General features: G+C 38.8%; 2 protein-coding genes across 5 annotated transcripts in view; one reads left to right on the top strand and one right to left on the bottom strand.

The window, feature by feature from the left end:
- Nucleotides 1–9,521, top strand: part of TCEA1 (transcription elongation factor A1) — a 47,663-nt gene extending 38,142 nt beyond the window's left edge. For both annotated transcript variants that reach the window (XM_071737550.1, XM_071737552.1), the window contains exon 10: nt 9,410–9,521. In XM_071737550.1, the coding sequence (XP_071593651.1) occupies nt 9,410–9,499 (90 nt within the window). In that variant the 3' untranslated portion in view covers nt 9,500–9,521. The remainder of the gene's footprint in view (nt 1–9,409) is intronic.
- RGS20 (regulator of G protein signaling 20) overlaps nt 1–14,408 on the bottom strand; it is a 42,580-nt gene that overhangs the window by 5,475 nt on the left and 22,697 nt on the right. For all 3 annotated transcript variants that reach the window (XM_071737547.1, XM_071737548.1, XM_071737549.1), the window contains one exon: nt 3,505–3,653. In XM_071737547.1, the coding sequence (XP_071593648.1) occupies nt 3,505–3,653 (149 nt within the window). The remainder of the gene's footprint in view (nt 1–3,504; nt 3,654–14,408) is intronic.

The following is a 14,408-nucleotide window of genomic DNA, read 5'->3' as shown; positions in this document are numbered from 1 at the left end:
CAATTTTAAGAAAGTGTTAGCAAGACAAGAAGGCACGGTCTCAAGTTGTGCCGGGGGAGGTTTAGGTTGGACATTAGAAAGAATTTCTTTACTGAGAGGGTGATCAAGCATTGGAATGGGCTACCCCAGGAAGCAGTGGATTCTCCATCCCTGGAGATATTTAAAAAGAGACTGGATGTGGCACTCAGTGCCATGGTCTGGTAACTGCAGCGGTAGTGGATCAAGGGTTGGACTTGATGATCTCTGAGGTCCCTTCCAACCCAGCCAGTTCTATGATTCTATGATTCTATATGCTTCAAAGTGTGAGGCCTGGAGCACAAGGAGCAGCTATACCATTGCTGAATATAATTTTGAGTATGTCTGACTGAAAACTACTATTAGATTGTTTGTGGAATTAAAGAAAAAAAATAGGTTACTAAAATCGGTAGTGATCACAGAGTTTCCATGTCCCATGGGAAGGGTTCCTGTCAACTGCTGCTTTCATCAAATGGTAGTTTAGGTAACTCAAATTTTTAAAAATTCCTTTTCTAGTTACAGATTGTTTTTCATCTGAGACTGGATTTCAGAATATACATATTTCTTTTCAGGGAATGGGGACATTACAGTTTAGTGAGAAATGCACATGCACACACACACACACACACACACGTTCATATAATCTGTAAAGCTGCTTAAAATTTGTCAAGAAGAAAGGATCCCAGTGAATTGTAATCTTTAAGTCATACAAAACAGCCCAAATAAAGCAATACAGTTATTAGGACTTAAAAGAAAATACAAAACGTAATTTCTTCATTTGTATTTTACCTTTCTTTAATACTAATGTTGTAACAGTTCTGTTACTCATTTCTTTCCAATAAGGCTTTTCATTAAACCAGATGATTTTTCTGTCCTTTCTGCTTTCTAAACTCATGGCTTTGTCTTATTTGCAGCCTTACTAATTCACTGGGTTATCTCCTCTTGTTTTCTCTAATTTAATTCATAATTCATATTTAATTCATAATTTGCAGAGACCTACTTTCCTCTTTGCTAAGGCAGTCCATACATTGAAGAGGTAGGGAAGCTTTCCTGTTGCTAAGAGAGCAATTATTGCAAACACATTTTTTCCTGCAGCATCTGAGCTATGTATCCAAATCAATGAACTATATTAATTCACCTTTTCAGGGAAAAAAAAAAAAAAAAAAAAAAAAAAAAGAGTAAGTAATGTTGATTCTCTTATTTTGAGGTGTATAGGTTTCAATCCTTTACTACCCTCTTTACTAGTGATTCTGGCCTTTATTTTTTAATATGAAAAATGATATAATATGTATTCTTCACATGCAGACAAGGAGTGTTATGCTTGTCAGAGCTATTCTTGGATTGAGGGGGAACAACAGATTCAACAAAGGATTACAGTCTTAATAGGATAATGCACAGAAGGAGGAAAAAGACAAAAGAAAGGAAATACAAAAGCTTCCTTAAGAGAATACACTGTGCCTCAGAAAATTATTTGCAGGCAGGCTCTCTCCCTGGAAATATAAAGGTAAACAAAAAAAGGGAGTGTAATACTCTTATCTTCTCAAGGTATGGAAGAGTAACAGGCTGGAGGCTTGAGTTTTGGCTGTAGGAATGAACACAGGCTCTGAGCATCCAGCTGAGAGACTCATTTTGCCATCTCTTCATTCTAAATCTACTATTAAAGAGTCTGCTGAATACTGGATGTTCAGCAACTCAGCTGCATGAGTCATATAGGCTGTTATTTTTATTCCTATTCATAATTTTTCTGCTCAAAGTACTTGAGTTATTTTGAGGAAAGGCTCTATGAATAGGGCATATAAATAGCTTAATTACGGATTGTTTTGTATTTCTTGCTACTAGAAAACAATTGTTCTCTAAAAAATCAGAAATTATTTTAAAGCTAAAGCAAGCTGCTCTGTTTTGGGGCTTGAGCTGTTTTCACAGATGATTCTGAAATGCAAATAGGAATTTTAAGCATCATGAAATGTGGGTACTTGCACACTCACTATTGAGTAAATTGCTTTCTTTGAATAGTGATGTGCACAGAAAATAAGCATCCTGGAAAATACCAGGTAAAATGGCAGTAAAAAGCACTTTATCAACAATTCAAAATGCAACTTTTCTCTTAGTGTCTTATTTTTTCCTTTCATGGAAAGATGTGTGTTTACATAATGTGCAGCTCTTCAGAAGATGCTGGGATTTGTATGGGGATGCTGTAACACAGATGCCACTCTGCAAGATTGCAAACTCTGACCCCCTACAGGCACAGAACTTGTTATCTCTTTAAACTCTACCTTAGCTTACTTAGCATCTTGCAAAAAAATTCAAGAAGCCTTTTGTCCTTGCAAACAACTCGCTGTGTGAGAGAGGGCAGAATTGGGTGTCTCAGCTTCTGATGAGCTGAGTACCAATAGCAAAGAAGTGATCAGCCTGCTCTTCTCTTGCCTTCTAATGGTGTTCTCCAAAGCATCTGCTACCAGCTTGTGTTGGAAAAAAGTAATAGTGGAATAGATTCCTAGGCTGGGCTGTGAAGTTATTTATGACCTTTTCTTTTCAGCTCGGTGCCAAATATCCTTGTTCTGAAGTGTTTGTGTGGTGAATTGTGCATTTATAAGAAGCACTCAGGTTGCTGTCAGTGTTTTGGTTCAGCTCTTAGGGCTGTTTAAGACTCTTTTTCTGTATTTCAATGGAAGTTCTGGTCCTATCCATTAATTAATGCTTGGCCCCAGACAGATAAAGGACTTTGAAGCATGTGAAGTTTTACTTCAGTTTTGAATGAAATCACTTGAATCTGGAGGAGATGGTAAAGGAGAGGTGAACATATCGCTAGTTTAAGGAATCATGTGATTCCTCTTCCTCTTCTGCTTTGCTTCCCTGATAAATTTTTCTTCTTCACACCTTGTAATAGGAGTTGTTCTGAATTCAATTCCACTTATGTCCTCATCTTCAGCAAATACCCACAATGTTTAAAGCCTCTGATGCTAAGGATTAACTTCATCTCAGTTGCAGGTGCCATGAGCTGGCAGCACTGAAATGACAACAGATCCAGATGTCCTCAGAACAACAGTGCTGGGCACCTGATAATTAATTTTCTGACCTACACCTTCTTCCATCTACTCCTAACTCTATTTAATGTGATCTGTGCTGCTTGTGATGTCCCTGTCCTCAGTCTTAATCTGTGACACTCTGGCATTTCTTTCAGTTTTTATTGGAAGCCCTGGTGAAGCTCAAGGCTGGGGAGTGCACAAAACAGACCTTCCAGTACACAGTATTGGCAACAAAAATACAACAGAGATACCGTGCAGAGATTTTTTTTTAACAAAAACATCTACTACTTGAACGGCAAGAAAAAAACCCCATAATCTGGAGGTTGTCTAATACTGGAACACAGATTTGCAGAATTACCCAGGTGGTTTGTTTGGCTTATGTTGCCCCATACGATAGCCATGGCCTCCCTCCCCTGCTATTCTGCTCCCCAGAGGCTTGGATGGGGGGGGGGGGGGGGATTACCATGAGCAGCTGCAGCAACAGCACCAACAAAAGCAGCAGGCATTGGACCCTCTGTTTCCAGTGCTGTGCTGAGCCTGGGCAGCACCTGGGCTCTCCTGGGTCGCAGACATCTGCCGCTTGCGCATCTCCGGCCGCTCCGATCCCATGGGCTGCAAGACAGCAAGAGAAGGGGAAAATAAGAAACATCTGTCTTTCTCCTTTTTTATTTTTTCTTTTCTCTAAAAGTCTTAGCAGGAACTGCTGAAGGCCAGAGTTCCAATGGGACTAAAAAGCTAAATGCTTGATTTTTTTTTTTCCCTACAGAAGCTTTTCGGTATTGAATGCTTTGGAAGATTTGATGATTTTATTTTAAGGGCTGTCATGGAAGGCAAAGGGCTAATGAATCCTGCACATGGTTGGGAATACAAAGAGAAGAGAGGAGCAATGCAGAGAGCAAAAGGTGGAAGTGGGGAGTCACAGAGAGCTGCAGCTCTTAGCACAGTGGTATACAAGTGTAGCAATTGAGAAGGGTTTCCTGAGGTTTTGACTTCAAGGCCAGCCCTAAAGAAAATGGCACAGAACAGAGGTAGGGAGAACTTATATTATTATTATTTATTTATTTATTTCCTTTTCTTTCTCCATCCCTGGAGATATTTAAAAAGAGACTGGATGTGGCACTCAGTGCCATGGTCTGGTAACTGCAGCGGTAGTGGATCAAGGGTTGGACTTGATCTCTGAGGTCCCTTCCAACCCAGCCAATTCTATGACTCTATGATTAGCCAATGCACAGGTTTACTGATGCCTGAGTGAGACACCTGAGCTCTCCTAAAATTCGGCCTTCAGTGAGTATTGAGGATGCCTCAGACCTGGTAGTTGCCCTGTAGCAAATGGCCATTGCTTATTTGTCCATTATTAGGTCTGACTGACACAGTTTAAAAAAGTGTTTTTCCCTCAAAAAGCAATCAAGTGCTTCTGTGAAAGTCAGGAATTATTAATGGAGAAAGGGATGTGACTGGATGTTAATATTTAACATGCAGGTTTTGTGCTGCCTCCGCCAACTAAAAACATCATGAAATTATTTTTGGTGGATGCAGAAGTTGTCATTTTTTAACTGTTGTAGGAAACCTCTATGGAGCCCAAGTTCTGCAAATTGTGCAGGGGGGTGGTTGCTTATAAAATGACAAGCCCTCTCGAGGTCCCTGCCCTTTTCTGACCTATCTCTCTCTGAGCTTCAAACTTGATCCAACAGTGCTCACTAATGCTGTCTCTGTTATGCTGAGGGCTGTGCCATAACTGAGTGACAGATGTGAAATGCCAGCTTCTTCCAAGAAGAGTATGTCTCTCTTCACTTTGATTGTATTTCATTTTTTAATACATAACTGGACATCCTCCTATGTCATGAGATCCCTTAGTGTGTTGTTGTTTTTTTTTTTTCAGGTTGCTAAACCCTCTTTCAAGGCCATAACAATTGTATAAATTAGCTGCTACCATTTTGAGTTCTTTTTTTTTAATTAATAATTGAGTACCAGACTTGAAACATAATCTGATGAGCCTGAGTACCAGAGGGTTAAAAGTTGCCTTCCTTTCTAAAATATTCAGCCAGGTTTATGAAATGCTGCTCTTGTAACTTGAGGCAGAATGCTCAGACGTTGTCACGGACTCAACAGAAGTGTCAGGAAGATAAAGGAGATAATTTTATCAGTGTGCAGCCTTACATTTTGTTGGATTTTTTTTTTTATGCTGAATTTGTTTCTCTCTTACAGAGCTTAACAGTTTTTGTTTTTGTGAGAACCACCCACTCTCCCAAGAGAAAAGTGTAAGAGCAGAAGATGCACCTGTTTTGCACCAGAAGCAAAATGCAAGAACAATAATACAGATAGAAATGATAACTCATTTTGTAACTCTGTAGAGCTAATCTGACAAGTAATGCCTAAATGCCCAGAAATAAAAAGACCAGAAAAAGAACATAGCTTCCAAAATCTCCACAACCTTTCTTGCTTCAAACTGTGGAATAATAAATGTGAAATGTAAAACACTTTCCTTCTGAGTTTCAGATTCACAGGAATAGAATGAAGTCTTAAGATTAGATATTAGGAAAAAATTCTTTACAGAGAAGATGTTCAGGCACTGGAAAGGGCTGCCCAGGGAGGTGGTGGATTCTCTGTCCCTGGAGGCTTTTAAGAAGAGACTGATGTGGCACTCAGTCTGGGAACCACAGTGGTAGTGGATTAAGGGTTGGACTTGATGATCTCTGCAAGTCTGTGAATTAATTTGCTTCCAGGTACCTCTGCTTTTTTAAATAGACCATATTTCAACTAGAAAGTGATAGCATATGAAGCATTATTGGAATGTAATACATCTAACAGTGTTTTAGGCTGCTTTGGACTGTAGACAATTATTATTGATTAGAAAAGTGTAGCTTAGATTGAGATGTGTGTAGTTTATATAGCCTAGTTCAGCCACTCTTACTTCAGAGATGTTTTATGTGGATTGTTCAGACATTTGTGTTTTCAATTCATACAGCAAGTGAACTGATGGTGGTCTGAGAAGAAAAGCTGGTTCCTGTTTGCTTTTTTCCAAGGAGAAACATAAAGGATGGCAGTAGAAAGCATCCACTCTTCCTCCCCACCTCATCTTACTGAGGCTTAATTCAAAAGATCTTTCCACTTGGATGGTTACCATTTCAGGTTCTTCAGAATTGTTCTTTGACATCTTTAATGAAAGGAAAGAGTATGTAAGTAGTTGTATGGCAAAAACTGCCCAGCAGCACTGTGTCTTTGTTTCATTTCTGAGTCATATACCTTACATGGAAGCTTTCTGGTAGTACAGGTTTCTATCAATCTTCATCATTGCCTGATTTCTCACGTAGGTGATGGAATACGAGGGATCAAGCAACACAAAAATTCAAGATATATTTTTCACATTAAATGATGCATTTTTATTTTGTAGATTTATACCAACGTTCTCATTGAATAAGGAAGTAGGTCTTGGTCGTTTATTTGATGAAGATTTGTTTTGAAAGATATTTTTAGCAGATAAATCGTGTTTTCATGATAGCAGAGCTGTATGAATGTAATGGAAAATAAGTATTTGTTGGCTTAAAGAGAGCCCAAGCTTTTGAATTAGAGAGCTGTTCAGTCATCGTGCCTGTATTTCCTGTGGCAAATGATAATCATATTCTGCATTCAATAGAGGTACAAACTGACTAGAAAATGACTTTCTGTGATGTAGGAATACTGTGGTAAGCTACAGGAAGTAATTTACTCCTCTGTGCAAGTGCTATGGATATCACATACCAAGATAAAGCATCTATCTAAACATCTAACAGCTTGTTTAGAAAAGTGGGACTTACACAGAAGAATTGTTGGGTTTTGGTTTGTTAATCTAGAAAGGGGAACTGAGAAATATATTGATCTTCTGATCATTAGAAGGTTATGATGTTCTATTGTTCTCTTCCTTTCGGAGATAAATAATGAGTTATCTTGTGCTAAATTAAATCTAAGCTTGATTTCATAGGATAGCAAAGTAGAGAGCTCAGCAGTGATGCAGGTTATTACAAGGTTGTAGAAATTCCTTTGGTGCACTGATAGTTTTAAGATCCATAGGACAAAAATATGTCAGGCTGGTCCATCCGTGTTCACAGAGCAAGCAATAAGTGAGTGATCCATCCCAGTATTGCTTTTCTAACTTTGTTCTTCCCTGCTTTTTTTGATGCAGCTTTGGATCTAAACCAAAGTTTCATCAAGAACATTGTCCTATAATACCTTTCTACATGGACCAATTCCCTTTGGCTGCATAAGAGGGATTAATCTGCAGGAGAATTTAATGTCTTGCAATTAAAATCTAGCTTTTTTGTGATTTATCCTCAAACCAGAATTGTAAAGTTAAGTAAAAATGTTCATGTTTACAGCACAATTTGTTGCAAATGCTTATGCCAATTACAATTGTAGCAAGAAAGTGTAATACCAGCCAGGAGGCCTGAATGTACAGTGAAGACATGGGCTCCGCCTAAAGGTGTGTCACAACTTCATATGTGTATTCATGGATATACAGTGACTTTCTAGATTTCTTTTTTTATAGATGTAAAAGATTTAATTAAAAGAAAAAATGTAAACAAGGGAAACACAAACCCTGCAATGTTGCAGCTGTAGATGGTGATACAAGAAGTTTACCATGAACTCCCTATCTGCTGCTTTTTCTCTCCCATCTAATGCTCCTTGCTTGGAACAGGGGCACAGGCACAGACACTGAGTTTGTGCAAGTCATCTAAGGACAGATTTTCAAAGAAAAGTATCAGAGTATAATTGTACACAGGGAAATACAATGATTGTAGGATGTGTTTGGGGGGAAAAAACAGTCACATAGATGAAGCAAGTTGTCTGAGGTCATGCAGTAAGCTAATAACAGAGCCAGTATTGGGATGCAACCAGAAAAACCTTGTTTTATGTCTGTAGTTGTTTTTCCACTACCTCTGGTATATCCAGAATTTCACAATGAGTCCTCAAGGTTCTCCATCACACTTTGCTACTTCTTGCTGCAGCCACCACAGCTGTGTTATCACCCTTTGCAGACATCTGCTCAAATTGCTCTTTTGAGTTGTGCTGCGTGCAGGAATGGGCAGTAAATTTATCCACAATTCCAGTGAATATTGTTTGCTGGAATTTACAGAGTTCCATGCCTCTTTACAGTAAAGCCCAGTTTAGCAACAATTTTTAAAATTGCTTGACTGACTTGTGGATCTATGGGAATGGCAGTGGCCACTTTTTTTCATCTTCAGGAGGCTTTAGGTGCTCAGGGCAAGAACAGGAGAGAGTTTGTTTTAGACATTCCAGTAAATACATCTTTTGTTTGTATAATGTTTGTTAATTTGGGACATCAGAGAGTCTGACTGGGTCATGTAGTAGGTGTAAAGCCAATCAGAAAATCTTGTGTCTGTGTTCTTTGCATCAATGATAAGACCAACAGTCTGTGTTAGTTGAATTATTCACCTGTGGATTCTACTGCTACAGGACATGGTACCAGTGACTGGTGACCTCTCCAAGTTTATTGTCACACAGTATGAGGCCAAAGAGCCTCAACTAATTGTAATTGAAACCAGTGAAAGTGTCACCGCTAATTTTGGAAGAGGACTTTCCTTATTTTCTGGGCTGATAGTGAGTGTGATCAGGTTGTTTCAGTAATGAAAAATCTGAGTCATCAACAGCATTTTGAGGTAATAGCCCACCTTAAAGTTCTTAAAGAGAATTACATATGTTAATACATATACTTAGCTAAATATTTTTCTTGCCCTGTCTTAGTTGGGAATACATTTAACAGACCCAGAGCTGGTGGAGTGGGTAAGTAGGATAAGAAGCACACAGGTATTGCTCTCCCAACAGCTGGTACATTTCAAGTAGCATGAGAGGTGGCCTAAACTTGTCCCCACAGCTTGATTGTGGTGCTTAAATAATGATCTGTTTTCACAAAACAGTAATTTGATTTTGAGAAATCAAACAAAAAAACCCAAGCTTTGGGTTTTGGAAGACTTTACTGCTGGAGGAGCCCTGAGAGCTGAAGTGTGGATAAAAAGTGAGGGCATTCAAGGATGAGGGATAAGTCAGAGCTATTATCTGGCTGTGGAACAAGAGGGTGCATTCTTGAGGAACACAAGGAGTACAGTCTTCCTCCTACACCTGACTCTGTCCAGTAGATCACTCAGATCTGACAGATGATGATGTTTTTTGTTTTGTTTTTTATTTTTTTTCCCAGTCAATTTGGCATTGAAGTGGGAAAGAACCTGCAACTGAGCTGGACAGACATCTCCTTCTAGAGAAATTTATAATGCAATTAAAAAAAAAAAAGGAAGATATTTTCTGGAAATGGATTTTCTGTAAACATCATTGCAAATGTTCTGCCAAAATATTCTTATTCAGTTCTTCATTACCAGGTGTGCACTTTGAATATGGCAATCAGTAAACACAGCTTGTTCACACCAGCCTCCATGGGCAGTTGCTTATTTGGTCAGATGATGTTCTGAAATAAAAACCAGATGGAACTGCTCTTTCTAAGGTTTTCAGTTTGCATGGTATGCAAATAGTGTCTAATTTTAAATGGATTTGTAACTGGCCAGGGTCAAGTATTGCCTGTTTTATTTCCCTGACCAGTCAAATGTAAGTATATCCATGAGAAAAGAGGATACCTTCTTTGGAACATCAAAAGCTTGCTGTGATTTTTTAATTATTATTTTTAATTTTTTTTTTACATAGTTTTATACAGTTTTATATGTTCAGTTTTGAAACCTTGATGCTGATTATATGTAGTGTGAGTGAAATTTTCAGCTGCTGAAAAACTACATCACAGTGAAGAGAAGGGGATTTATACCAGCTGAGGATATGATCTGGTATTTCTATTTATGCTGTAGAGAATGGTGAATTCACATCTCAGGTTGGTCTTGACACCAGGTGGTGCCAAAATTGTCCTAAATGCCTTTCTTCAAAATATATATGAAAGTTTTGTTTAAAAATCCTTCTACTTCCTGGATACATTTACATGGATGGTTACAAATAGTGAGAGTTCTAAATTATCACTGAAAGTGACTTTCTCCATCTTACTAAGAGAATGCAGAGAGTGAATGTATCAGTGTGCATAAACTATTGTTCTCTATTTCTGAATAGTTTTGTATTTATTCCTTGAATAGTTTTGTATTTATTCCTTGAATAGTTTCGTATTTATTCCTTGAGAGACACTCCTGTTGTAAGAAACTGTTACTGTTTTGCCTACAAAATAAATTCATAGATTATTTTTTTAAAGCAGTTTAGGTATACTTAGATTTTCAGATATTTTTATTTGAATAGTTGAAGATTCAGACCTAGGCAGTGCTGTTCTCCTTTTCACATTGAGGTCTTTGGAAGTTCAAGAAGATCAACATCTCCTGGGTTCAAGATCAACTTAACTGCTCTGCTTGGGTTTTTTTATTTACTTTTTTAAGTCTCTTGGGTCGTTGCACTGGGCTCTTAGTGCTTTTCTTCATTAAGATTCAGACAAGGTTATATATGTTCTTCAAGGTACAAGAGGAATATCCAGGAGGAGAACTTAGCTCTGAGCCACAGTGGAGGGATTCATCAGCCTATTTGGTGGCAGCTTTATCCCCTAATACATCTGGATTTTAAAAACCTTGGGTGCTTTCTGGACTCCTGTTCTTAAACTTCCTTACTAGGTTTCTGTATTCCAGGAGAGATCCATGCTCTAAAGTGTGTCTGGATGAGGAAGAACAAGAGAATCAAAAGTTGCTTTTTTACCTCTACCTTATCTCCCCGACACCAAAATGGAAATTTCAGTGCTCTAAACTCCCTGTGCCTCCTGTATCTTCTCAGATTTCCAGACCTCTCAGGAGGTGCCATAAGAAGGAACAAGTTGTGTGAGAACCCTCTGTACTGGATGGGGTCTGCTTTCTCTGTCCCTGCCATCTGGAGCAGCTACGTGCCTCCTTGGAAAATGGGTTTGAGAAGAAAACACAGAGGATTTAAAAACTGGAGACTGACTGCTATCTGGTACATGCTTTGTAAGGAATCCAAAAATACTTTTAGACTATTGATGGAATGAGCTGAGATACCTGTAACCAAAGGACTTTAATTGCTACCATCTCCAGTGTAGTTTAACCCCAGGATGGGTACAGTTTTACCCAGCTGCTGGATATAACATGAAACGTATCTCTGTGTCCAGTTCCATCAGTTTGACTGCCCAAAGTGATGACAGCACTATCAAAGAAACCCATGTTTGCTTGATAGAGGCCTGGATAGCCATAACTTAATAGAAAAATTATGAATTTGTGGTTCAAATGGCTAGGGAAGGGCTGAAAGGTTTGTGGGTAAATCAAGTGGATCTGAATTTGCTAGTGACACAGCACCATGGGGAATCAAATTCTTGAACAAGAGAGTCAGTCAGTGTCCAGATGGCAACAGGAGTGTCTCTTACAAGGATCCTTGTAGTGGTGGTGTCACCCTTGACCAGGTGAGACTCCCTGAATCTTTTACTGCACAGTTCTTCTGTCCGTCTGGGCTGTGCTCCTTGGGACCACTACAGGATGTGGGTGATCCACCTTTGGGGTTATCTTGAGCTACATACAAGACATCTCTCAACTGCCTAAACTATGGACTAAAAATTGTTCTACATCAACATTCCTGTATCTGCAGGAAGTTTCTTCTCACTGCTGACAAGTGACTGGCTACTTACAAGTTTCCTGTGACTACCTGCAATCTATGTAGATGTGGATCAATTTTGCAGGCTTGGAATCTCTGGAAGGACCAGATTTTCTGCCCTGGATGTTAATCAGCACATTGAAACATTAGGGGGACTCATCCAGGCACGGTGGGGCCTGAAGAAATCTACAGAACTGTCCATATCCCACACAGAGAGCACTAATTAGTCAAATACTTCATAGAGTAATGGAAGTAGGAGTTGAATTGATGAGCTTGTCTCTGGCTGGTTCACTATTTCAGTACAACCTAATGTAGCATCTATGCAGATGCCAAGGTGCAGAGTTTCTGGATATCCTGGGGAGAGGTCCTTCTCTACATAATGATAACAGCAAACTTAGTCTATTGTAAAAGTGTCCCTAAAAAGCAATGAACCAAATATAGAGGGAAAAAAATGGCACATATTCTTGCTTCTTACCCAGCTAGATAGCTTCTATGATTAATATAAAAACTACACATACAAAAATTTCTGTATGCTAATAATGAATTAAAAAAAAAACAAAAAAACCCAAAAAAAAACAGGAATTTTGAGCAAGTATCTGAAAAGCTACAGTGGAAAAATACTGAATGCCTTAAGAGTAATGTTAAAGTGTTGGACTAAGTATGTCTGTCATACCTTTTCCACTCCAAGGCATGCCTGTCTGACATTCAGGTTATGAGGCACTTATTAATGTAACCTTATGAATGCAAAGCAGTGCGAAGGTCAGGAATGAAAATTATTTCCCTGGTTAAAGGCAGCTCAGATGATATTTGACTTAGTTGTAACATTTAAAGTATTTGTGAATCTCTCCGTGGAAAGGTGGGCTACCAAGAAAATAGACTTCCCAAAGAAGTAATGTTTAAAGTCTAAGCTATGAAGGTCAGATTTAAGTAAAACCAAACCAAACAAAAAAACCCAACACACGAATACTCAGAAAAAAAATATTATACAAAGGCTTTATACTTTAAGCCTCATTTTATGCTCAAAACAAATTATATTTTTGAGCTTTAAAGTGCAATGGTTCTTTTAGTTAAAAATAAAAATAGTGCTTCCTCCTTGTACCCATCACAACCGGGCAGGTGTGCAACCCTTAGCTTGTGCTCAGGTCCAATTTGCACGGCCACAGCATGAAGCTTTCACAGTAAGGATCCAGCTGGTGCAGCCCTGTGCTGTAACACCATCTGAAAGCCAGCTGGAGTGCACAGATGTGGGTCATCATAGCCCAGCTATTTTTCACTAAATACTTCAAGCCTGATCCAGACTCTGTTAAAACAATGAAAACCACCTACTGGTTTCAGTGAGCTCGAGGTGAGGCTACGCAAACTCTTCCAATTGCTGCTCTCTCCCTTTGGATTTCCCCCAGTGATGACAACCTGTGAGCTGGCAGAAAGATATTCTGTCCTTTTCTACTTCTGTCAGATTGAGCCTTGCAGCTGGGGTCAAGCTCAAAGGAAATCTCTGAATCTGTATTTTTATTAATTTATAAATACTCAGGGCTGCAACATACTCCCACGGAAGCCTGAGGCAGTTTATTATCAACTGAAATATGAACAGGAAGGTTGATTCTCATGATGCTTCCTCTTCATTGACAAATTTGACATGCAGGCTTTCTGCACCAAGCAGTGCACTATTTTAGATACAGAAGAATTATATGTTAATGAACACACCCACATGTGCATATACTTTGAATTACAGGCAGAATTATTGGATTGCCCACTTAGGGAGTGAAGAGCAGGATCTCTTCCAAGGATGTCTTCAATTTTTTTTTCAGTTTTCTGATTTTTTATTTTTTATTATTAGAGGTTTGCCTTCTTGTAATGGGTGACTTAAATGGGTAAGAGTTTAGGAATGGCAGACAGACCTTAGCAGCAAGGAAACTGGCAGCCACATATAATAAAGAGCTTCTTATGTCACTGCTGTGCCCCAGTTATCAAATGCTTAAGTGGATAAAATCACAAGAGAAATCAGCATCCATCTATGAGTTTAAATAACAATGCTGAGGGGCTTTTATGTCCAGGAATTGAGTGCCTTTGCCTGTTTTATTTAATTATTTTTTCTAGAGGAGCAGCAACTCAGAGGAGCTGGGTTTACCTCTTTGGATTGAAGCATTGCTTTACAGTTCAAAAGAAATGTCAGAAAGTGTACCACACCCACACAGTAACAGGTAATGGTGCCTTGATCTTGTCACCTGCAACTGTGAGATCTTTTTCACCAAGGGCTTAAATGTCTTCTGCTCTTTTTTTCTGGTCTTTTTCACCAAGGGCTTAAATGTCTTCTGCTCTTTTTTTCTGGTATTCAGTGCTGCCCATTTGGCTGCCGGATCAGCCTGCTGTCTGCAAAAGAAAAACTTCCTGCACTGATGTTTTTTCTTAGTAAAATCTCTCACCTTCCTGTTAGAAAACAGCTACTTGGAGTTTCAGAATGATTCTTCTGTGGGTTTTTTCAGAGGGATGGCCTATATCTCTTCTGGTAGTATTGTAAAATATTTATTTACTTTGGACTTTATCACAAAAGACTTCACTGCAAACGTTACTCTAACATGTAATTAGGAGGGGCACTTCTGTCATTAATTCTCCTGTAAAATGGAAAAGAAGAGAATTTTTTACAGGTTGCATAGAAGAAGCAACAAAAGCAACTTGTCACCCTAGTCTGGCCCTTTGTGCAGGTGAGAGTAGGGATATTACTTTAATCCTAAGCAGAGTCCCTTCACA

This window comes from Heliangelus exortis, chromosome 2 (assembly GCF_036169615.1).
Source record: "Heliangelus exortis chromosome 2, bHelExo1.hap1, whole genome shotgun sequence".
Lineage (NCBI taxonomy): Eukaryota > Metazoa > Chordata > Aves > Apodiformes > Trochilidae > Heliangelus > Heliangelus exortis.
The sequence above is the reverse complement of the archived record's forward strand: the minus strand, read 5'-3'. Positions and strand labels throughout refer to the sequence as shown.